Source organism: Bipolaris zeicola (genome assembly GCF_000523435.1).
Source record: "Bipolaris zeicola 26-R-13 unplaced genomic scaffold scaffold_31, whole genome shotgun sequence".
NCBI lineage: Eukaryota > Fungi > Ascomycota > Dothideomycetes > Pleosporales > Pleosporaceae > Bipolaris > Bipolaris zeicola.
Genome location: NW_006912080.1, coordinates 121306 through 145604, shown reverse-complemented (window position 1 = coordinate 145604; position 24299 = coordinate 121306). Strand labels below are relative to the sequence as shown.

The following is a 24299-nucleotide window of genomic DNA, read 5'->3' as shown; positions in this document are numbered from 1 at the left end:
TTTCTGTATATACTATCTTTGTCAACCCGATTTGTCTATAGCTTAACAATGTCAAAATCTTGGCATTACTCACAACGCGTCTTTTCATTTTTGCCTCTAAGTGAATTGTGATGGTCTTGACGCATGATGACGTCTACTACGAGCATTCTCTCCGGTGTCCTTCTAATGATAAAAATAAACAAACTTCAATACTCGCAATATGAAACTCCGCAGTACCAAATTTAGATGTTTGACTTCACAATAGGCTGGCCATCTATCGCTGCCTCATCTATTACATACAACGGCATCGTACCAGGAGTCATCCTCAGCGCCTCCTCAATGATTCCCAATGCAACATGCAACTCCTCTTCCATAACAGTAATCGGGTGTGCAATTCTGAAAACACCACCAAGCGACGCCATTGTCGCCAACTGCGCCCACAAACCCATTTTCTCCATCTTTTGCTACACAGCAGCTCCGAAATCAGGAGTCCCAACCGTAAGAAGGTGCAGCCTTCAGTGTTACTGGAGGCACCGCTAGTGTGGTGGTGCTTTCCCAATATAGCTTAGTGCAAATAGTAGGTGGGTAGCATCTCGCTGAGAGCTCTACGAGCAATCTTACAATAGTGTATACTTTTTACACCAGCCTTCGTATTCCCATCACTCACAATCTCCACACCAGTTGTGAGACCGCGATCAAGATTATCTCCAATACACCCGTAGCGAGATTGGAACTTTTTGAGTCCGGCTGGAAGTTTGACACCGAGCCGCTTGCACCGAACACAGAGATCCTCTCTAAACACTTTTCCAAACACGTTATCGTTGACAGCTGCAGGACACGGATAGTTGATATGCGTATTGTAGAGTAGAAAACCATTCTCTTCAGCATGCCTGGCGATCTTGTTCGACGTCAGGACATAACTGAGTGGCAGACCGTTCCCCATCGTCTTGCTCAAAGTTAGAGTATCAGGCACCACGCCTCCATCCTCAGTATGATGCGTGAAAGAGAAAAAATCGCCAGCTTTCCCAAGCACATTCTGAGCCTCGTCGATGATAAGTGGTCTCCCTATCTTCTCGCAATTCTGCTTCAAAACTTCGAGATAGCTCAGCGGAAATCCCAACATCCACCCCTCTTGGGCACACCCAAGTGCCTTAGAAGGCATTCATATTTCATAATAGATTCACGAAGTAGCCATCGCCAAGGACACATGATGCAAAGTCGCTTCTTGTTTCAGCTCAGGCACTCACCCGGTTGCGGCTGCACTGTCTGTTCACCCACTCACCATATCCATGCTCTCGGTGACACATAACAATGCATCCTATCGCTTCTCTGCCATTTTTTCCTTCAGTTCCTCACTATCCACTGTCAAAACACGTTCTAGTTCCTGTCAATACTCACCAGTCTCACTCTATTGGTTATCTTAGTCTATAGCGCTGGTCGCTACCTGCCGTTCTTTTTCCATTCTCCTGACTCGTCATGCAAGGTGAAAGGTGAGCAGTGAGAGGCAGTGAGGTGAACGCAGATTGAAAATTTGCAAATTGGCGTATTTCCGGTGTATTCTACAGCACTCAGACCACCAATTTCGTTGCCTGCTCTTACAGACCGCACGCTCTGTAGTGACGACATCGCTTTTTCTTACCACTTGATACTCGCCTTCAGTCTCATTCACGCCTCCTGTTTGCCAGTCGTCAAGACATAATCGACAAACCTCAAAATCTGAGTCTTTTGGATACTCCAGAAGATCTCATTGACTCTCATTCAGTTTCGCTAGTCATCATCAACGCCGATCTCCTTACTGACTGCGCCGGTCGTAAGGCCACCGCTCTCATCACCCGCGTCGCTCTCAACGCCCACATGCGCACCGCTAGATACACCGCTCATCAAACAGAAATATTCATATTCTGGTCTTTTGACCGCTGCCGCAGGCTGCTGCTGGAAATACAATACTCCAACTCCATACAAACACACGGTGTATCTTTGACTCATCCCCCGCAGTTCTTGCTGGGCAAACCCAGTGAAAACAGTGGTTGACATCAGGCAGCGATCAATCTCACAAGCATACGAACATCCAATCATCCTCTTCTACATCCAGGAAATTCCCTACTTTTGTAGGATCCGGACTCTTAGGTACGTGACAGAAATGACATTGCAACCCATCATGGCTCTCCCCCCAATGACCGAAGGCGGTGACAACTCACTTCAATTCCCATTAGTGCGTTTGAGCGTGGGGGGAGTGTCTTGTCCGCTGCTGAAGTATACATCACATGTTTGGGCAGCATGCTCACATCACCTACAACTTGCCAGGCGGTGAAGCATTCGCTATAATTTCACTGTAAAGTAAGTGAATGAAAGCTAACCACCCACGGGAACAGTTACAGTGCGCATACTGTATTCTGAAATTACCTCACCGCCAAACTATTCACTTTCTTTAGTTCGTGAGGGTATTTGAATACCACAGATTGGCCTGCGACTTCTCTTCTTTCCCAACACATTCAACTCTTACATTGTTCAACAACAGTTGTGCAAAGTTTGGCGATATTGGAAAGTTCCTTTGAGAGAATTGTATCCCTAGCGACGTCTAAGCTTGCAAACTTCTATCCAATGGCAGACTCTATCAATCCTGTCAAGGGCGAGAGGCCAGGCAAAACCGAAAAGCATTTACAGTTCGATATCAACAAACCCCAGGTGACATCACCGCCGTACACGGGAAGCGGTGATACCCTTCATGACAACGAGGCTTGGGATGACTACTCCAACCTAGATGATAAGGCAACTCTGAGCGGTTCTGGAAGCCCAGGGAGTTTCAACTTGGAGGGGCTGAGTATTGCAGATGAACATCCCCGCTCTCATCAACGCAGTGGAAAGGGCCACAACCATCCTGTCCCGCGTGGTCCAAGGTATCCCAACGTTAACAGGCACGGTCCCCCTGGACGTGGCTTTCATAGTCATCACCGACAAGGCGCTGCGAACGCCAGGAGAGGTGGTTCTACAGGTTTCCGCAACCCCAACCCACCACTGGGTCCCGATGCTCAGATGCACCAAGACTTTCTCACAGTTCGCAACTCGATGCGCCGTCAATTTAAGAACTCAGATGTAGCCAAGTGGAAGTTCGGCGACTATGTCGCACATCGCGAAGCAATGGCTGCATCAGAAGCCAACAAGCTCACACATCAAGCCAAGGCGAAGGAAGAAGCTGGAGACTATTCTTCAGCCATTTCTCCAGCTACTCAGGCCTTTTTGCGTCGTTGCGGCCTCAACGGCAACTTTGACGAAGTTGGCAACTCCGGTCGTGCCCTTGGAGAGCAGACGATATGGTGCAAGGATTGGCAGAATGGAAAGGAAGAGGTTGCGCCCTGGCCTTCCTACTCTGAGATGAGGTGGGAGGGTGACGATAGGGCCAAGACAGGCGTTGGCCGCTTCCTCCCCCTACCACGCGAGCCAGGTCCTCCAGGTCTCACATGGAGCCAACTCCCTGTCATTGAGCAGTACCCCATGGATCAGGTCTGCCAGATCCCGACTATGGAGGATGTCTACCTCCCTGTCGACCCCGACATTGAGCCCGACCATGAGTACCTCTGGAGCAAAGAGCTAGAGAAAGAGATGGACGCCCTCCTGGAATCCTGACCATTTGGGGATCTTCCAAAATATGTTGACCTGCTGCTATGATCTGCATTTACCCTTGACTCCCCCAAGTCACGATCCGCAGGCTCTCTTTTGTCTTGATCAAAGTTCTGGTTACGCATCGGATTGGTTCGTCTCTACCCACCAATGTGAGCACTAGTCACGACAACTATCAACAACTGACCTGTTTCCAGCTTTGTTTCCCCTTCATAGGACTTTCAAGAGCGAATGCTCTGCACCATATCCACTGGACTCCAGGAATTTCAACAAGGTTGGTGTACCCCCTCGTCTTGCGTTAGGCATTCGCATTGTACCATCATCTTCTTTCCACCCTGAAAGCACTTCCCTTTACATCCTGGTATAACTCATCGATGGGATCGTCAATCTCATCGAGTTTCTCGGCTCATGGGCTTCACAGCACAACACCATGACAGCGTTTGATATCACTCTTCCTGGTTGGACGGAGGGATGATAGGGACTCGCGGTTCAGCAAGAAGGCGTTTTGTTTTATTCAATTGCTTCTATCATGATATCCGGACTGTGGAATCAGAGCAGGCTATTGATGGCGATGGCAGCGAATTCCTTTCTTCAACTTGAATGAGTCGAGGACTTTGATCTTGGTCCGGTCTTGTACTTTGAACTTCCCATACATTCCCCCCTTAGCAGGAATGAGGTGCCCTCTTTGCGTTTCGATTGGCCATGTGATGTCTTTCCCGCTCTTCCTCAAAGCCATCAACGCGCCATGGCTGTTGTCGTATACGCACAATTCCTTCTCAACCCCCCTCCCTCATTTTCATTAACCCTGCACTCCGTCTTTCTTTTACAATGTCTTTCAACAATCCCACACAACTAGACCGACATTTGATCTTATCTTTTCACCACGCTCGATAACTACGCTTTTGCCAATATTGTCGATGTTCCATTCAAGTCTCCGCTCCCCACACACCCAAGACTGGTAGTGGCTTGTACCAAAAGTTACTATCCGGAATACCATAGTATATAAAATGCGGGATAGTACTTCACGCCCACAGACCCCTGCCCGATGGGCGCCGGATGTGTTTGTTGTGATCCATCGGCGCTACTGCGGCTGAAGTCTTACACCTCACTCCTTCAAGATCCTTCTTCTTCCAGAGGGACTACGCCCTGCAAAACGGTACCATCTTCGCCATCACATACAACTGCCCGAACCTCTTCCATGTAGCTGGTGTGCTAGCCCGAGGGCACGGTGATGATGACAACAGCAGTAGATAACGCGGCGGCTTTTGGGTCAGACATGTTGGTGATGATTGATGAATGAATCTCTTGTAGAGCCTGTACTCTGAACGACTGAATTTCCGTACACAGCAAAAGAGACAAAGGAAGCGGTATCTTCAGAAACACGAAAAAAGCAGCCACAAGAGTATCTTTTAAAGTATCTCTGGAAAAGGAAGGGAAAAAGACGGTGAAGTCCCAAACAATATGACGAAAACATGCAGGGCCCCCCCTACAAATATATCCTTACCATCTCTCGGTGCTTGTCCTCAGTTGAACGACGGGGGAATGGGGAGGAGAGCCAATTGGAACCGCAAGAAGCACGACATTCCATCTCTAATCAAGATTCCGGGCATCGTCGGGCGGGCGCGCCACCAAACAATGCGGTTTGCACCTTTTCTTCCCTCATCGGGTGCCTTACCGCGAGGCCCCCATCATCCCCACTAACGCTTTTGCGTTATCCCCCTCACCCCCCCAAGTCTCACTCAAAACATTACCTTTGTGCCAACGCATCAAAGTGCCCTGCGTCATTTCGCTACAACGAGCAAGAAGAGGGCAAAGAAAGGGGGGAGGGGGGGGCAAGAAGGAAGAGGGTAAGGGAAGGGAAAGGAACGATGAAGGATAGAAATCTAGTTACTTAGTAGTAGTTCTTAGAAGGAAGAAGCAAAAACGTCTAGTAACCGTTTGCGCTCAAAAGGGCACGTTTTGCACGCGCGCGCATGCTGGCGCCCGAGAATACCGAAAATACCGAAAAAACCCGCTTATCTCGATCACTCGGGCGCGAAGAGAAGAAAAAAAACGGTCGGTCGCAAAAAAGGTCCCAAGGTCGCACGCCTAACCGCGCGCTGCATTCACCCTTTTCCTTACACAGTAGTATTCCTTCCTCAAATCTCCACAACCAGACCTTTAACCGCATTCTCTCTAACCCCCCCCTCTCTTTCACGGCGTATCATGACCCTCCAGATCCTTGGTCATGTGCAAAATGCGAATCCCCTCGCCATTCGGACACGCGACGACATCCTCGCGCCCACTCCTAACATAGCCGCAGCGCTCATACAGCGCAACGCCGCTGAGCGTGGCCCCCATTTCCAAGCGCGAGAACCCGGCCGTTTCGCCGGGCTGCCCTTGTGAAGCTGCGCGCTCGCAGTGCCGCATCATCATTGTGCCGAGGCCGCGGCGCGCATAGGCTGGGGAGGTGAAGATGGCGCGGATGCTCGCGCGGTCCACGGCTGGATCGCGCTTCGCCGGCATGCGCAGTACAGAGGGCGCAGAGTCCCCGCCATACAGTGTTTTGCGGAAGGACCAGCCGCCGCAGGCGCAGATTGTGTGTGGTTCCGAGACGGGGTGTAGGATGTAATATGTTCTGTTTTTTTTTCTTACGTTACCTTTTTTGGTCAATTTTAATTTTACTACTACTTTGCTCTTTTGCTTTGTAGTAAAAAAAAAGGAGGGGCAGTTTTTGGGTGTGTAAGTATTGTCATACTATACGTTGCATGCTTGTAGGGCGTGATTGTGCAAATGCGGGCAATGCGACGACCAGAGTGGAACGCCTTACTTACTGATCGTGGATTAAGACTGAATCGGGGCCGAAGAGGTAGCCTATTGAGCCGTCGAGCTCGGCTTGCGTGTAGTATCCTTTGCCCAGGGCGCGGAGAGAATCGCCTATCATTTGTTGCAAGGCGGGAATGTCGTCGGGCGTTGCGACGCGGAATTCATAGTTGTGTGTTGCCTCTTGTGCTTTTGCATCGGCGATTGGGTCGTTCATGTTTCTTTCTGGAGAAAAAAAGGTAAGAATAAAAGGTACGGTCGTATTGTTTCGAATTCAAAGTATGCTGGAAGATAAAAGTGTCTTTGGGAAAAAAATTGTAGTATTGAACAGACTATGCAAGATGAATTTTTTCGAATCCTACAGATATACTAGAGGTACATGCATGCAATATCATAGCGGTCTTGTGCTCGGCCTTACAAGATGCCCCGTCATCGGGGCATGGGTGGTGAACCACCCTCTCATGGCGGCATTTGCTTCCCCGTCGGGAACCCACCCGTTCTTTTATCAATCAGTCAGCCAGCAACCACACGTACTATCAATATCAGAGTATTGGTAAGGAAGGCATTGTACTACCAAGAAAACTCGGGATCTGGACGGCATCTCAAACAGCGCCTCGGGAACCCTTTATACCTAGCCCCCCATCTTCATCCAGAAGGCATTGCTCTACCCACCTGTCCCCACACAACTCCGGCCGAGGTTTCCAGACGCGAAAGGGGAAAGGAGGGGATGCACCATGCACACAGTACTTATGTAACCAATGTTTTCCCTCCCACACATTCATAGCGCAGCCTAAGGATGGAAGGAAAAAAAAAGGTCGAGAAGCAAAGCCCCCCTTCCTCGTATCGGGTTGTGTCGTGCAACGGGAACTTGACTCGTGTGATGGACACATGACACCCCCATTTTGAGCCTGCCCTACAACGGCAGATACCTGTTTACAGATCAACAGCCGGCATGATTGAAACACCTGTGGCACTTTTTATTCCGAATTGGGACATGCGCATGCGGTTGTTGGACCCCGAAAATACCTAATGTTTCGAAACGAACATCGGGGTCGGCATGGTGGAATATTGGCTGCAAGGCGAGTCGTGAGATCATTACCACATGAGTCTTTGAGTCTCCTTTTTCGTATGTATGCGATTGAAGCAGGTTGCTTTGGGATTCCAAATCGGGTTTGTCCGGGCTGCGATTCGTGGTGGGTCGATCGAATGCCGATGGATTTTCCCAATTGACACAAGTCCATGTCGTGGTTTGGCCCTGAACAGAATGCTAAAGATCAATTCGACTGATCGCAATAGGATTGACTCGATTCGGCCCCAAAGCACCATTCCAACGCGACTGAAATCACGCTTTCGAGAGATCCTCCCCGGTCATGTGATCTAGACTTCGTTAACAGCAGCACTTGCCAGCGATCAGCCCACCCTCAAGTCCATCTATCTGCATCTACTCTGCATCGATGAACCTGTAAAGTATGCATTGCCAGTGTTTCGGTATGGTGCTAGTCAGTTGCTTCTTGCGTCAGGCTCTGGGCCTGAAACGACTAAAGGCGCCCGTGGCCCCCCTGTGCGCTAGCCGTATAGTGGACGGCATATTGGCGGGACGCTCCCGGGAGCACGTCGATCACCTTTATACAAACGATACTCATATGCAAAAGCTTGTTCGTACCCGTTGGTTATGCTGCACAACCTGTCCAGCTCTTTGAAAAAAATTGGTTTGTGTGTAACGTCCCATGGTCACAGACTGCCTGATGGGATACCTCAGACAAAGACATTTGCATTGGATTTGGAGGTCATTTGGGGCATTCCGAGACAGACATCCACCTGTCTTGTCAAATTCCTACACTGGCAGCCCGTCGACAAACGCATCTGCAGCCAATGACGGACTGTAGAGACTTTGAGGTGCCGAGGCATGTCAATTTTTCTGAAAACGTACCATGTCTGTTATCAAGCAAGTCAGTGGCCCTGTTACAAGTTCTACGGGGGGTGTTTGACAAAAGCATGATCCAGCCGCATGAGCGTTGGTCTGAGTACTCGGTAGTCGGGTAATTGCACTTCTGTGACTGGCTACCAACCTTGTGGCGTAGGGCTGGGATCGACAGCCCAGGACTCGTGTATTCCCGACTTCTATTCTTACTCAGGTCCTCCATCACTACCGTGCACTTGGCAAGCTCTTGGCCGGCTTTTGCATGGCCATGGCTTTCTCCCCAAGACTGTGTTCATGCAGAGTTAGCCAATAGTCCATCGTGCCGTTGAATAGATTGCCCGGCAGGTGCCTTGTGTGGTACTGTTCTATGTGCTTTGTGACTAAGGACATGTCGTGGTGGCATGGTCAAGTGCACTGATGTCCTTTGCGTCCCGTAAGATCGTCATGGGTTGATTGAACTGGGCATCACCTCCGAAGGCCTTGAAGATATAAGAAGGTCGGACACCAACTTCTATTGAGCATCATCAACAGTTTGACCATCACAGCAGAGCTGGTGCTCCTATTTGCATACCTTCGCTCCATTTCTTGATTTCTCAATTTCTCCAGTCTTTCGCTTTCATCTTACTTCAAAGAACCAACTTTCAGTCCTAACCAACTTTTTCCAATCGAGAAAATGTACACCAAATCCATTCTCATTGCTGCCCTTGCTGGCATTGCGGCAGCCGGTCCCATTGAAAGTCGCCAACTCTTTGGAGGTACTGGTAGCAGTGCGAGCGAGTTCAGTCGAGGTGGCTGCAAACCAGTTCTCTTTGCTTTTACTCGTGGCTCAACGGAAATTGGCAACATGGTTTGTAGGCCCACGCAAATGGTAATTTAGCACTACTAACATAACCAGGGAACTGTTGTCGGACCACCTACATCGGATGGCTTGAAGAAGGCATTTGGAAAGGACAACGTTGCTACTGAGGGCATCCCTTATGCTGCTGCGCTCGGCACCAACGCACTTCCCGGTGGCACTGATAGCCGATCTAAGGAGCTCCTCAAGTCGACGCTCACCTCCATGGCTTCAAAGTGCCCGGATTCTGTCATTGTGTCTTCGGGTTACAGCCAGGGCGCAGCGGTCAACCACCGCGCTATCGAAGAGCTTGATGCGGGCGTCAAGGACCAGATTGCTGGTGTGGTGCTTTACGGCGACACACAAAAGCTCCAGGACCGCAACCAAATTCCCGACTTCCCAAAGGACAAGGTCAAGATTATCTGCCAACCTGGTGATGCTGTTTGCCTTGGTACCCTGGCTGTGTTGCCTGCACACTTGACGTACGGTCTCCGGGCCGATGAGGGTGTGGAGTTCTTGGTGCAACAGATCAAGGCTGCTCAGGCCAAGATCAAGGCGAGGAATGCGAAGCGTGAGGCTGGAAACGCCGCAGCGGCTGTGGCTAACACTGTCAAGCGTGTTGCAAAGGCGATTGTGGCCTAGGTTTGCTGTCGCTGATCGACTGCATGGGTCGGAGACTCTGCTGTGACTGGGTCACACTTTCATTTGATGAACATATTTCTTTTCTCTTCTTCTGCTGTTGGTCTATTCATAACTTACGAATTCATTGCTTTACGTCTGAAAATACTTGAGTGTGAGTCGTGTGCGAGACGAAAGTTGCTGATTGGTCTACTGACCACGATGTTTGTACCCTGGTAGTTAATCGATAAGTCCTTGGTGTTTCTCAACCCCTGCTCTTGACCCCTCTCCGCCTCTACCTTCATGGTGTACTTGCAGCCACCACGACTTTATATCGAGCCCTATTGTATGATGGACGAAGACTGGAGCACATGCGATCAGCATTAATGGTGCTGTACCACAGGCTCACATAGTCTTGCCCTACGTTAGCATTGCCAATGGCTACTCACTACCCCGCATCTGATAGCGCCTTAATGGCTGGGTGATGGTGTCAGGGTATGAGGCTTGTCGCACGTGTCTACTAGCTCTGCAGATATGTTGGGGTTTATACGACGGACAAAGAGTAGCGAGCTTCCTGTCGAGATGTGTACCACGGACTGCGCTTGTTACCCGGCCACTCGCATCAAGGCGGCACTATACACTACTTTACACTGAGCTAGCAGCAGCCTATACCGTCCGTTTATCGCTTCAAATATGAACAACGCCCAACAGTCCGTCTCGGGGACTGCCCCACAAACTGTCAACATGTCTTCCCCAAGCGCGTCATCAGAGGAAGCAGCTCGCCGGCAGGCGGAAGCGCGCGCCGCCGTTACAGCATCTTTGGCGTCTGTAGGCGCGTCTGTCGACAACGAGATGCGCACGCGAACAGCGGACCTGCATGCAAACTCGGCAGCAATAGCTAAGCAGGAGAAGGAACTGGCAAAGCAGACAGCGGCGCTGGCTAAACAGCGGGCCGAGTGGGACAAGCTGTTGCAGGGAGGCACCAAGAAACTGAACGAGGTGGGAGATATACAGAACTGGGCAGAGATGATTGAACGAGACTTGCTGGTTCTAGAAGAGACGATGAGGCTGGTTGATGGAGAGGGCGACGATGGGAGGGAGGTGTCTGCTAGCGGGACGCGCAGGTGGTAGGTACGGGATGGTGGTACCTACGTACCATGCACGAGCACCCTGATGAGAGATGGGAGGAGACGTTGCAGTTGGGTCGGCGGTGCTGCCATGCACCTATTGGAGATGACCTATACTGAGATACATACATATTGTAGTTTTCCTTTTGGTTATGGAGTCATGGATGGTGCAATAGTAGCTCTGTGTTATGTATGGATGTCGTCATCGCTAGGTTGATGTGATGATGTGGAGTTCTTTGATGGTAGTATGAAGCTGTGGTCGCTTGAGAGGTGTAGTCGTTGGCGATAGTGTCTGGTGGTGCAAAAACCTTTCAAGTATATTCCATGGGCATCTATAGGTTCGGACGAGCATGGCTGTCTCTCTAGACGGTGACGGAGGGCAGGGAGTTGCTGTGGGATGCTCTACGCTCGGATCAGTGGGGGGCTCGGGCGGGCTACAAGGGAGCGGAAACTGCTATGGCACTATTACTTTGCTGGCGGCCGCCAGTAGCTAAAGCTTCAAGAAGCACTTCACCATCCCCCCGTCACTATCCACCTCTCTCACCCACGCTGTCCACCAGCAACCAGGCGCCTGGCCAGCAGTCTTTGCGCATCCCCTCCGCCGAGAGACTTCTGCTCCCGCTGCACTAGATCCACGCCTGCACCGTGGTATCCAGCAGCAGGCCTGCCCGCCCACGCCTCTTTTCCTACCACAGCCGCCCGCCCGCTGCCTTGACCTGTCCACACGCCCTTGCTTGCCCAAGGCGACCGACATCACGAATCACGACCCCGCCTTTCGCTCCTCATTCGTCGCAGCTATCCTACCTTTCTGCGCTCCCGCTCAACAAAGGCACTCGCAGCCCGCCGCACGATAGACGGACAGGCGGACGGATTGACTGATTTCCCGACAGCCATCCTTTCTACCGCCACGCATATCCAGTCGGACTGCCCGTCGCGCCCTCTCCACTTGCCACCACTCGCCTTCCAGACACCGCCTGCCGAAAGCTTGCATGTGAGGAGGCTTCGTCTTCCGAGCGCCCGGCGCAAACATGAAGATCAAGAAACAGGCCACCTCGCGACATGAGTCGACTCTGTCGTCCATGATCGCGGATTTCGTCAAGGCGACCGAGTCAATACCGCTCTACCAGCTGCCTGCACACTTGGCCTCGTTCCCCAAGCATTGGCCCTTCCCCCGCGGCGATGCATACCACTGGATCCCCGCACTGGACCGCTTCGACCACATCCTCGACCTCTTCAACAAGGAATATGGCCTTGTTGACGGCCCCCAGACACAGCCGTTCCAGCGCCGGCTCCTGCTCAAGGGCGATGCTGACCAAGGCAGCACTGCCTCTGACCAGACTACCACGGAAGCTGTTCTCGATACCCTGCACCTCTCGCAAGATGGCGACCGTGAGCTGATCGAGCAAATTCTCAATTTCACCCGCATGCTGTTGGAAAACTGCGGCAATCGTAGCCTGTATTCCAGCAGCGAGCGTCTCGACAAGCTACTCAACACGACGAGTACCTCTCTCCTCAAGGCGACGCTTCGCCTCGGCCATCGCCTGGCCCAACGCTATGCCGCCGCCCGTATGCGCCACGCACCTGCCACGCTGCACCCGTCTGCCCTCTCCAGCCACTACAATATCAACTTGGACAAAGTTCAGAAGCTGTCAAGTCCCTTCGGAAAGGGTCCCACTGCGCCAGCCCCCGTGTTTGGCACGCCGGCGGGCAGAGGGAAAGAACGCACAGGCGGCGCTGATAGGGTCAGCCCGTCCGATCTGGTTGGCATGTACTCTTTGTCAGATGCTGCGATGAAACAAGAGTTTGGTGGTGTGCTCATCTCGTACTACGAACCGACTCCCGCGACTGAAGAAGGCAGCAGTAAGCCGGCGACCACTGAGACGCCTGCATCTGCCCCCACCACACCAACACCAGTACGAAGAACGTCAAGTATGGGCCCGAACCGGACTCCGCGACAGCCTCAGCCTGCAGCTCCTGCCGAATCACCAAATACTCCAGTCTTCACCCCAGGGCAGCCCGGCAGTAGAACAAATGGGCCCAAGACATTTGAGCTCTCAGTCGACAAGGTTGCCAAAGGCGATATACACGACCTCATTAAAGAAGGGCTCGAGAGCCTACCCGAAAGTGTGCACTATGAATTTCTACACAAATTGCGGATTGCCAAATTGTTCAACAATGGTGCTGCCGGACGTGATGACGCAGTCGCTATCCGCCTCTTGTCCATTGCCAACATAGGCTACGTCCACACCGAGAAAGAATTCATGGCCAAGTTGGGCCAGCAGGATGCAGACGAGCCACGCAGGCTACAACTGGCACACCAGCTCTCCGAACTAGTCCACCCACCGAGCAATGGCCAGGGTGGCCTCTCGCTTGAGCTTCAAACCTTTACCATGAATGCTCTTGAGGCTCTTGCAAAACACAAGTCGAAAGCTGCTGACATATGCGCTGCCCTCAATGTTAATGTCAACCACGGTGTGCTCTTCTATGTCGTTCGCAAGCTCGTCGCTGGGCTTGGCGAGGAAACTGGTGACCCCGACGACCTAGAGGAGGATGCGTGGCGCGATGCCCTCTTTTCTCTTTTGAACACTCTACCCACCTCTCAAACACGCACTGGTGAGCAGATGGTAGCCGCAGGGCTTTTGGAAATTCTCGTCGATGTTCTCAAGCTTCGCACAGCAAAGGCTGAGCGTAACCACCCCAAGATTCTAAACTTCCTTGACACGTTTGTGTACAATTTGCGCGACGCCTTCTCTGCTCTTGTGGCTGCAAAGGGACTGGAAATCATTGCTGATCTCATGCAATACGAAGTCGATGTCTCCAAGAAGCTTGCTGAGGAAAACAAGGGCATGCCCAAGGAGTACAAGACACAGCTTACTGATTATCAAATTCCCTTCTATCATCAACAGAGTCTACGATGGTTGTTCAAGTTCCTTAACCATATGATGACACATACAGGCGGTAACTTCGATCGCTTGATGCGGAATTTGATTGACTCACCGCAGCTGCTGAGTAGCCTACGCACTGTGCTGTCGAATGCAAAGATTTTCGGCTCAACGGTTTGGAGCATGGCTGTTACCATTCTCGCTAATTTCATTCACAATGAGCCCACCAGTTACCAGGTCATAGCCGAAGCAGGTCTCAGTGAGGCGTTTCTGGAGACTGTGGCTGGAGAGCCCGCTTCGGAATCAACAGCTGCGGCAAATGCCAATGAAAATACTGCAAACCCGACACCTCATCCTCCACGGGAAGCTGAAAAGCCGCTTGCAAAGGGTATCTTGCCTGTTGCTGAAGCCATCTCGACTCTTCCACAAGCCTTTGACGCTATTTGCCTGGCAGAAGCTGGTATGAAGCTCTTTCAATCTTCGACTGCCCTTGAGCGGTTCTTCGAGATTTTTGAAAGCCCTGCCCACGTTAAGGCACTCGATGCTGACGCAGAGATGCCTACCATGATTGGTAACTCTTTCGACGAGCTCGTACGTCATCATCCGCCATTGAAGGGTCGAGTCTTGTCGTGTCTCAGCGAGTTGATTACTTGTGTTGTCCAACTGTGCGCCAGCAAAGCTGAGAAAGAGGGCGTAGGTGCCAAACTATGGACTGAAGACGCCAACGGGAAGCTCCTTGTAGCCGGCGGCCGCCAAGGTCTATCTGGCACAGGACCGCAGCGAACCTCTGGCTCGACTGGTACCGATGTCGAGATGAAAGATGTCAACGAAACACCTAATGAAGTGGTTGCCTTTGATCAAGTTACTGAGACCGAGGACAGCTCCAAAGGTCCCACAACAGGCCAGTACATCCGAGTGCTTTGCAGGTTTCTGTCTGGCTTCTTCTCGAATCATGCCATGTGCGCTGCTTATATCGAACTTGCCGGTGTCGATTCTATTCTTGACATCTCTAACCTTGCCTGTTTGGACCCGAAGTCGAGTGAAAATCGCAGCATGTGTGAGCAGTTTGGCCACGTTGTCCAGGTCCTCGTCGAACAGAAGCCGCACATCGCCGTTCCTTCCCTGATCAGGCGCACACAACAGGCCCTGGAACGCTTACAGCCTCTTCTTGATCACACCGGCAAGCAGGCATTCTTTGCGCCATTCACAAGCTCAAGCAACTCCCAGGATAATGAGCACCTACAGCGAGGCACACAATACGTCAAAGCACTGGTATCGGCGCATACCCTTGTCGGGGCCATGACTCTGACCTTCCAGAGCCAGATGTACAGTACGCGTTCGGCCCACAACGTGTCAAGTCAGGTCAACCTCGCCGATATGTACGCACGCTTAGTTGATAGTCTTGGAAAACTTCATCGTAGCTGTGTTTGGGAAGAGCTTCTCCTTCAACGCAATATGCCTACCGAGTGGGAGAAAGAAACTCGTGTCGCTAGCTCTGGCTTTGGTAACGATGAAGCCGACCATGTTTTCCGCATTGGTAACAGCGCAACCGAATCGCCTGGTAATACAGAGACTGCCTCTGCTGCTGCTGGAGCCACTACCGAGAATCCCACTTTGAGCCACAACAGTGCACGATTCAAGAATACGCAAACTCTTCGAAATTTACTTAGCAAGATACCCACAGAAATTGCGCCTTTCTTCCAATCCCTGGGCAAACTTCTCTTGTTCCGCCGCAGTCTGGAGGCATACCAGAGGCAATGTGCCACGGTCGTCGCAGACCAGCTTGCTCAAGCAGTCATCGATCAGCTTGAGTATGAGGGTCCAAAGGAATCAGACAACATTGAAGATCGATATGCATACTGGATCGTCATACTCACATCTTTATCGCAACTCATCATCGAGCCGAACCTAGACCGGCCGCAAGCGTTGACTTTGCTGCTCGTGTCATTCCGCAATCTTGGTGGATTCGATGTTCTGGCCAACATTCTCAATCAATTTTATGAATCAGCCCTTGAGATTACACAAAAGCAGAGCGAGGATACTAGTGAAGAGATGAAGCGCTTGCTTAATCTTTCGCTTGGCGGTATCAAGATTATCCTTGCCTTTTTCTCTCAAATCATCAACTACAAGGTTATTGGAGAATCGCCGCAAACCTCATCGATGCAAACCAGACCAGATCGCGATAGGGAGCGATCGGATTACTTCCTGACTGCACAGTTCCTCGTAGAATTGCGTTTTGCTGTGATCAAGCCTGTGGAGAAGATTTGGAACTCGAATCTCATCGACAAGGCCACAAGTTCCATCGTAAAGACATCGGTTAACATCCTCAAGTCTGTTCTTGAATGCGATGGCGAGCACGGAGCTTACAAGAGCATCGACAAGATTCCAAAGCGTAGTAAGCCTATCATCAAGCCATGGTCCGCCCGAAACGGAGAACACTTGCTGCGTTTGAAAGAGAATGGCTATGAGGAAAGCCTTGCTGAAGAGGCGCTATATCGCTGCTGTGACAACTACAACATGGCTAATGAATATTGCCGGAATCAATCTCGTCTCAACGTCTCGAGAAACCCGATACCCCAGTATGAGATTCAAGCACGAGGTCCACCATCTTCATCTCCCAGCCGGGCCGAAGTTGTGGTGCCAGAACATACTGATGATGCCAGCATGACATCGAGCGAGATCACCCGCGACGAGGATGAGCCCGAAGAGCCAGAGACCCAGTCGGTTCAAATGGAAGATGCGGATGCTTCGGTCGCCACAGAATCTGAAGCCCCTACGTCTGCGACACCTGTACCTGCTGAACAGCCCAGCCAATCCACTACCGCGCCGCAAGACGCATTGGCATATCAGAAGCGCATGGCCATTGGAAATTCGACAGAACCTGTGGCCCTAGACCAGCTCGATGAGCAGAGGGCTAAACTTCGTCAGAATCTCGTTGACCGATCTCTTGATGTACTCAACTCACATGAGGATGTCACATTCGAGCTTGCGGATCTCATCTCTGCTGCCGTTCTCAAAGCGCCCGAACCAGAATCAATGCGAACGGAGATCGGTACTACGTTGGTCCAGTATCTTATATCACTACAGAGCGAAGACGACTTCCGTACGCAGAGTAAGAAGATCGCAGCTTCAGCTCATCTACTGGCTCTGGTCCTTCAAGAGAAAGACTTCTACGACGTTGTTGTCGGAGAGCTCAAAGACAACTTTACGACATTGTTAGGCTTCCTCAAGATCTTCCCTGATCAATCCGCGGAAGACTCGTCGCCTTGGATTGGACAAATTTTGCTTATCATCGAGCGATTACTAGCAGAGGACCAACTTCCACGTCAGATTACATGGACTCCACCTACCGAGGAAACCCAAGAGGCAACATCTGTCGATGAGCTACCAGAGCCAATCGTGACAGTTGAAGAGAAGGACCAATTGTTTAGCGCCATAATCGAGATGCTGCCTCGAATCGGCAAAGATGAATCATTGGCTCTATCAGTCACGCGAGTATTGGCTATGCTCACACGCACACGCAAGATCGCCACGCGTCTGGCAGAAAAGCGGAACGTCCAAAGACTATTCCTCATGGTCAAGCAGCTGGCGGGCATTTCCAACGAGGGGCTGCGGAGCGCTTTCATGATTGTCTTGCGCCACATGATTGAGGACGACGAGATGATTCGTCAAATCATGCGTACCGAGATCCAGCAAATGTTCGAGTCGCGTGATCGTAGGCAGACAGACACAACTGGATATACCCGCCAAATGTATGCACTGGCCATTCGCGCGCCCGAAATCTTTGTTGAAGTCACAAACGAGAAACTCCAACTAGCCCGCTTCGATCCGAATCAGCGACCACAGACCCTTGTCTTGAAGAAGGTCGAAACAACTTCGACCGAGCCAGCAAATACTGCGGAAGCATCCGATGTCGTTGCTGAGGCAGACAAACCCAAGGAGTCTAGTGAGGCGCCCAAGCAGCCATTCCTCGAGCGGACAAAGACCTCAGATTTGAAGGTACCGGTTGTTGAGAATCCCGATGGCGTCATACACTATCTTCTGTGTGAGCTTTTGGCCTACAAGGAGGCTGAAGACAAGCCTGAGCCTCCTAAGCCTACAGAGACTGCACCTGGAGAGCAAGGGACAACCGAATCGAGCTCAGATGCAGCGGCTACATCTTCTACAGCACCCACGGAGCCTGCTAAAACCGAGAAACCTGTTTTCAAGGCTGACTCGCACCCAATTTACATTTATCGTTGCTTCATCTTGAAGTGTCTGGCCGAGCTTCTCCAGAGTTACAACCGCACGAAGATTGAGTTCATAAATTTCTCCAGAAAGGCCGATCCTTACACTGTGACGCCCTCGAAGCCGCGCTCTGGTGTGCTCAACTACCTTCTCAACAACTTGGTTCCAATCGGTACCTTGAATCATGAGGGAGATCTCTCTTTTAAGAAGAAACTGGCGACATCTAATTGCGCGATCGATGTCATCGTCTCATTGTGCAACAAGACAGGAGAGCACACTCTACCCAAGACCGACGTGCCATTGTCGCCATACGCAGAGACTGAGCCTGATCTACTCTTTGTACGCAAATTCGTACTTGAGCATGCTTTGAAGGCTTTCAAAGACGCGAACGCCTCTGATGAGCCCTTGGACATGAAGTACTCTAGGCTGCTCAGCATCGCCGACATCTTTTCTAGGATGGTATCACAGCGTCCAAATGGCGAGATGCTTACCCAGAACGCAGATTTGACGCCCAATCTCAAACAAATGGCCAAAATCATGTATGAGAAAAACTTCATCACAATCCTCACTACAGCAATCTCAGACATTGATCTCAACTTCCCCAATGCCAAGCGCGTAGTCAAGTACATCCTCAAGCCCTTGAAATGGCTATGCTATGTAGCTATGGATCTGAGTATGCACTATGACACTTCATCGGCCCCGGATTCTGGCGACGAGTACGAAATCTCGACTGCCTCGGACGACGATCTTGTTGAGAACATACGTGAGGAGACGCCCGACCTTTTCCGAAATTCGACGTTAGGCATGTTCGAACCGCCTCACGAGTCTGAATCTGACGAAGACTCCGAGGACGATGAAGGCGAAGAGATGATGTATGATGACCCTTATGCGGATGACATGGAGTACGACGAGGCCGAGATTGGTGATGATGATGTCGTCTCCGAGGACGATGAAGAGATCCTAGAGATGGAGATCGATGGCATGGGTCCAATCGAGGGCCTTCCCGGTGATGTCGATGTTGAGATCGAGCTCGACGACGATGGCAACGCCATGAACTCTGATGATGACTCGGAGGATGACTCGGAAGAAGATGACTCGGATGACGAAGATGACATGGACGATATGGATGACATGGATGATGAGGGCGACGATGATATGGACGACATGGAGGATGCGATGGACGCACTGGAAGAAGTCACTGGCGATGACGAGAACGCCAGCCTGGCTGAAGATCAAGAAGATGAGTGGAGTGATGAACAGGACGACTTCCCTGGTGGTGTCAACGGCGAAGCTGGTATGCCTCCAGGCATCGGATTCGTTATCGATCCTCCTCAGCAGCTTTTGGAGCAAATGCGCCAGCAAGGCGGTGGCGATATTGAAGACTTTTTGGATGATGAGATGGGAGAGGAAGGTCGGTTTCCCCAACCCCTAGAATGCTTGAGATAATTGCTAATCCAATGAGATATAGATGATGAAGAAGAAGAGTACGACGAAGACATTCATTACGACCCTGGCGCAGAAGATGATGAGGAGGGCCTGCCGGAACTGGGATGGGGTGGCGGCTGGGAAGACCCAGCACCCGCTGCTGTCCGCCATACACACCGTCTCAGCCCATGGATGTTCCCCGCTGGTCCGGGTGATCGCATCCTCGTACCAGCGTATCGGTCGCATCGACCAGGAGCCGGCCCTCGAGCTACCGATGACGGCATCAACCCCTTGCTCCAACGAGGCGGCCGCTCCACCGGACGTGATGGCCTTCCGCGCAATGAGGGCAACAGCGACTGGGTACATGCTATCGAGAGCCGCGGTCCTCGTATCTTCAACCAAGCCGACAGCCCCGTCTCCTTCATCAGCAATCTACTGAACGCAATGAGCTCTGGTCGTGGCGGCCCTACATTGCTTCATCATGGAGGTGCACTGCATGTATCATTGGGCAATTCCATGGGCATGCAGACTTTTGACAGTAGCATGCGTCGCGATATTGCTCGTATGCGAGAGACATACAACTCACGCTCTGCTCGTGAAGATCCTCATTCAGCTGTAGCATTTGTTAAGGCGTACACAAGCCAACGTTGGCAAGAAGAAGCTCGCATTCTCTATGGGCCTGCTGCCATTGAGAAGAGCCAGCGTGTCATCAATTCCATCCTCAAAGTCATGGTTCCGCCTGCAATTGAAGCGGCTAAGAAGCGCCAGGAGGAGCGTGAGGCTGAAGTTGCTCGTAAGCTGAAGGAAGAGCAAGAAAAGAAGGAGCAGAAGGAGCGCGAGGAACGTGAGAAGCGTGAGGCGCAAGAAAAGGAGGACCGCGAGCGACGAGAACGCGAAGCTGCAGAGGCCGCAAGCCGTGCTCAAGATCAGACATCCGAAGGCGAACCAAAGAACGAAACAAGAACTGCCTCTGGAGAACAAGCAATGGAGGACGTCCAGGCTGCTCAGACCTCTGGTGAACCAGCGACTGCCGAGTCAGCCCCTGCAGCACCAGCTGGACCACCTGCGCCAAGGATCATGACAACCATCAGAGGTCACGAGTACGATATCACTGATCTCGGAATTGACACTGAGTACCTCGAGGCTCTCCCAGAGGAACTGCGAGAAGAAGTCTTGATGCAACAGGTAGCTGAACGCAGAGCAGAACAGCGAGCTCAAGCTCGTCAGCAGCAGCAGCAACAGCAACAGCAGCAACAACTGCAGTCTCAAAATCAAGGTCGAGGTTCAGCGTCGCAAGATGCTAGTCAGTCTAGTGATCTCCCTACAGACATCAACGAGGAGTTCTTAGCAGCTCTGCCAGAGGAGATCCGCGAAGAATTGCTTGCACAAGAGGCTCAAGAACGTCGACGACGTGAGCGTGAAGAAAATCGGCGCCGCAATCAAAGTAGTGCTGTCGCTCCTCAGGCGGAAGAGATGGACACTGCCAGTTTCTTCGCATCTTTGGACCCTAACCTACGCGCTGCCGTTCTCATGGATACAGATGAGGACACTTTGAGACAACTTCCACCAGAGCTTTCTGCGGAAGCCCGAGCAATGGGAGGTGATCGCCGTCTACATCAGTTCAACGAATTTGGTTATAGGCGTGGCGACCGCCGCGGCCAACCGGAAGACCCAAGTCAAAAGAAGAAGGCCCGTCCTTGCGTGCAAATGCTTGACAAAGCCGGCGTCGCAACCCTCCTGCGACTCATGTTCATCCCTCAGCAAGGCAGCGCCAAGGCCAGCCTTAGCTCCATTCTTCGCTATGTTTGCGAGAACCGCCAGAACCGTGCAGAAGTCATCAGCATTTTGCTGTCGATCCTTCAGGATGGTAGCGCTGATGTCAGCGCGGTCGAACGCAGCTTTGCCCAGCTCTCGATACGAGCAAAGCAGCCTCAACAACCTGCGGAAAAGACACCGAAGCTCTCTCGCAAGAATGGCGCTCTATCTATCAATGCCGACGTCTCTCCACTCATGGTAGTTCAGCAGTGCCTCAACACCCTCACTCAGCTGACCGAGAAGAACCCTGCTGTCTGGTCTTTCTTCTTGACTGAACACGAGACTGGTGTTGGCTTCAAGAACCGCGCCAATCGCAAGGGCAAGGCGAAGGAGAGCAAGGCAAACAAATACCCTGTCAATGCGCTGCTTACTCTGCTGGATCGTAAGCTCATTGTTGAGAGTTCTTCCATCATGGAGCAATTGACCACGCTACTCAAGGTCATCACGGCCCCGTTGCAAGCCCTGAAGAAGGAGAAAGAGAAGGCTGCTGAAGAAGCGAAGAAAGCTAGTGAGAGTTCTGCAGAAGGCCAAAACGCCGAGAACCAGTCCATCGAAGCTATATCTACAAGTGCTGCTCAAGGCCAAGATACTGAGATGACAGCTGCACCCGACTCTGGCGCTACTGAGGAGGGCACTTCCAAACCTGACGGATCGAAGGCTGAAGATGACAAGACTAAGAAGCATAGATCATTGACACCACCGGATGTGCCAGAAGCCAACCTTCGACTCGTAGCCAAGATCCTCGCGGCTCGAGAATGCAATAGTAAGGTATTCCAGGAGACCTTGTCAGTCATCAGCAACCTCTCGCCCATTCCGGGGGCAAAGGAAATATTTGGTCAAGAGCTACTTGGTATCGCAAAAGATCTGGCTAGCTCAACGCTCCGAGATCTTGACAGCCTGACAGTCCAGATTTCAAAGGCCAGCTCGTCTACTGACGTCCAAGGCATCGCTCTCGCAAAGTTCTCTCCTGCAAGCTCCGACCAAACGAAGCTGCTTAGAGCCTTGACCGCACTTGATTACCTCTTCGATCCTTCCCGCGACAGCAAAGACAAACCTGAAGCTGCCGCAGAGGCGCTAGAACCAGCTCAAAAGGAAGACATCCTCTTGACGCTATACGAGGATGCTGCATTTGCGCCTCTCTGGGAGAAGCTCAGCGAGTGTCTTACTGTCATCCGTCAACGCGGTAACATGCTCAACATTGCCACAACTCTCCTCCCCCTCATCGAATCTCTTATGGTTGTATGCAAAAACACTACGCTGAAGGAGGCTCCATTGTCCAAGATGCTTGCCAAGGAGTTTGCGCTGTCCAGCCCGCCGCCTGAGAACAAGATGGAGAACCTGTTCTTCAACTTTACAGAGGAACATCGCAAGATATTGAATGATCTTGTCCGCCAAAATCCTAAGCTGATGAGCGGCACTTTCTCCTTGCTTGTGAAGAACTCCAAGGTTCTAGAATTCGACAATAAGCGCAACTACTTTAACCGGAAACTCCACTCACGTGGTGGCGATCGACAAGCACATCCGCCATTGCAACTCTCTGTTCGTCGAGACCAAGTCTTCTTGGACTCTTTCAAGTCGCTCTACTTCAAGTCAGCAGATGAGATGAAGTATGGTAAGCTCAGCATTCGCTTCCACGGTGAAGAAGGTGTCGACGCTGGTGGCGTTACTCGCGAGTGGTTCCAGTCAATCTCTCGCCAGATGTTCAACCCTGATTACGCTCTCTTTGTACCTGTCGCATCTGATCGCACGACTTTCCACCCGAACCGATTGAGCTCCATCAACCCTGAGCATTTGATGTTCTTCAAGTTTATTGGTCGTATCATCGGCAAGGCGCTTTATGAAGGCCGTGTCCTGGACTGCCATTTCAGTCGAGCTGTCTACAAGCAGATCATGGGCAAGCAAGTCAGCCTCAAGGACATGGAGACGCTTGACCTTGAGTACTACAAGTCCCTTGAATGGATGATCCACAACGAGATTACGGACATCATCACGGAAACTTTCTCAGTGGAAGTCGAAGCTTTTGGCGAAATGCAAACAGTCGACCTCATCGAGAATGGCCGCAACATTCCAGTGACCGAGGACAACAAGCACGAATATGTTCGTCTTATCACTGAACATCGCCTCCTCGGTGCCGTTCAAGAACAACTGGATCACTTCTTGAAGGGCTTCCATGATATTGTCCCTGCAGAGCTTGTCTCAATCTTCAGCGAACAGGAACTCGAACTTCTCATCTCTGGTCTTCCTGATATCAATGTCGATGACTGGAAGAACAATACCGAGTACCACAACTACACTGCTGCATCGCCGCAAATTCAATGGTTCTGGCGGGCAGTCCGAACATTCGAGAAAGAAGAGCAAGCCAAGTTGCTTCAATTCGTCACTGGTACGAGCAAGGTGCCCTTGAATGGATTTAAGGAACTTGAGGGCATGAATGGCTTCTCCAAGTTCAACATCCATCGTGACTATGGCAGCAAAGATCGTCTACCATCTAGTCATACTTGCTTCAATCGTAAGTCGATTGCTAGAACCCTTACTGGATGCATACTAACTACTTTACAGAGCTGGATTTACCCGAGTATGAGACATATGAGGATCTTAGGAAAGCCCTTTACACCGCCATGACTGCTGGTGGTGAATACTTTGGTTTCGCCTAGACGAGCAGATTGCATGTTCTCCAAACAGCAGTTCATTCACAACAGTACTTTTCGAATACATTGTTACAACGGGTTGCATTGCAGGCGTAGCAAGGTGTGTATGGGATATACCTAGGGTAGTGCCAAAGAAGGCGCATGAACATTGGTAAGAGAAGGTCGATCAGCATAATTTCACTTCTGTATGAGTAGAGAAATTGAAGGGGTCCGCGCTGATAAGAAGCGAATGATGATTGCCTGAAAGAAGGGTCCGACGAATAGAAGATTGGGAGTGCAGGCCCGGTCTTTCTGACGTCGAACTAACTCTGGTTGGGCTGAAAGAGAGTTTCGTCTCATCTCTTGTTTTTGATACCATAGTTTGGTAGTAAATAGATAGTTTAAGTGGCTTTTTCTTCAACC

The 24299-nt window shown here is 51.3% G+C and overlaps 7 protein-coding genes across 7 annotated transcripts; 5 read left to right on the top strand and 2 right to left on the bottom strand.

Annotated features, from left to right (window-relative positions):
• Positions 1-221: 221 nt before the first annotated feature.
• Positions 222-1141, bottom strand: COCCADRAFT_89604 (uncharacterized protein; the record flags this gene model as incomplete). Its single annotated transcript, XM_007711620.1, has 2 exons — positions 222-443; positions 620-1141. 2 exons carry the CDS (start codon positions 1139-1141, stop codon positions 222-224), a joined length of 744 nt encoding a protein of 247 aa, XP_007709810.1.
• A 1439-nt stretch (positions 1142-2580) lies between these two features.
• Positions 2581-3603, top strand: COCCADRAFT_89515 (uncharacterized protein; the record flags this gene model as incomplete). Its single annotated transcript, XM_007711619.1, has 1 exon — positions 2581-3603. The coding sequence occupies one exon, from the start codon at positions 2581-2583 to the stop codon at positions 3601-3603; it is 1023 nt and encodes a 340-aa protein (XP_007709809.1).
• A 2187-nt stretch (positions 3604-5790) lies between these two features.
• On the bottom strand, positions 5791-6616 carry COCCADRAFT_2954 (uncharacterized protein; the record flags this gene model as incomplete). The annotated part of the gene is made up of 2 exons (XM_007711565.1): positions 5791-6214; positions 6411-6616. 2 exons carry the CDS (start codon positions 6614-6616, stop codon positions 5791-5793), a joined length of 630 nt encoding a protein of 209 aa, XP_007709755.1.
• Positions 6617-8993: 2377 nt separating this feature from the next.
• COCCADRAFT_89608 (carbohydrate esterase family 5 protein) lies at positions 8994-9797 on the top strand (the record flags this gene model as incomplete). Its single annotated transcript, XM_007711618.1, has 2 exons — positions 8994-9167; positions 9216-9797. The coding sequence occupies 2 exons, from the start codon at positions 8994-8996 to the stop codon at positions 9795-9797; spliced, it is 756 nt and encodes a 251-aa protein (XP_007709808.1).
• Positions 9798-10517: 720 nt separating this feature from the next.
• COCCADRAFT_34657 (uncharacterized protein) lies at positions 10518-10904 on the top strand (the record flags this gene model as incomplete). The annotated part of the gene is made up of 1 exon (XM_007711588.1): positions 10518-10904. The coding sequence occupies one exon, from the start codon at positions 10518-10520 to the stop codon at positions 10902-10904; it is 387 nt and encodes a 128-aa protein (XP_007709778.1).
• A 493-nt stretch (positions 10905-11397) lies between these two features.
• Positions 11398-11754, top strand: COCCADRAFT_89615 (uncharacterized protein; the record flags this gene model as incomplete). Its single annotated transcript, XM_007711617.1, has 1 exon — positions 11398-11754. A coding segment is annotated over one exon (357 nt), but the record flags the coding sequence as incomplete, so codon positions are not given.
• A 174-nt stretch (positions 11755-11928) lies between these two features.
• COCCADRAFT_89490 (uncharacterized protein) lies at positions 11929-23903 on the top strand (the record flags this gene model as incomplete). Its single annotated transcript, XM_007711616.1, has 3 exons — positions 11929-19420; positions 19472-23758; positions 23809-23903. 3 exons carry the CDS (start codon positions 11929-11931, stop codon positions 23901-23903), a joined length of 11874 nt encoding a protein of 3957 aa, XP_007709806.1.
• Between the last annotated feature and the right edge of the window lie 396 nt (positions 23904-24299).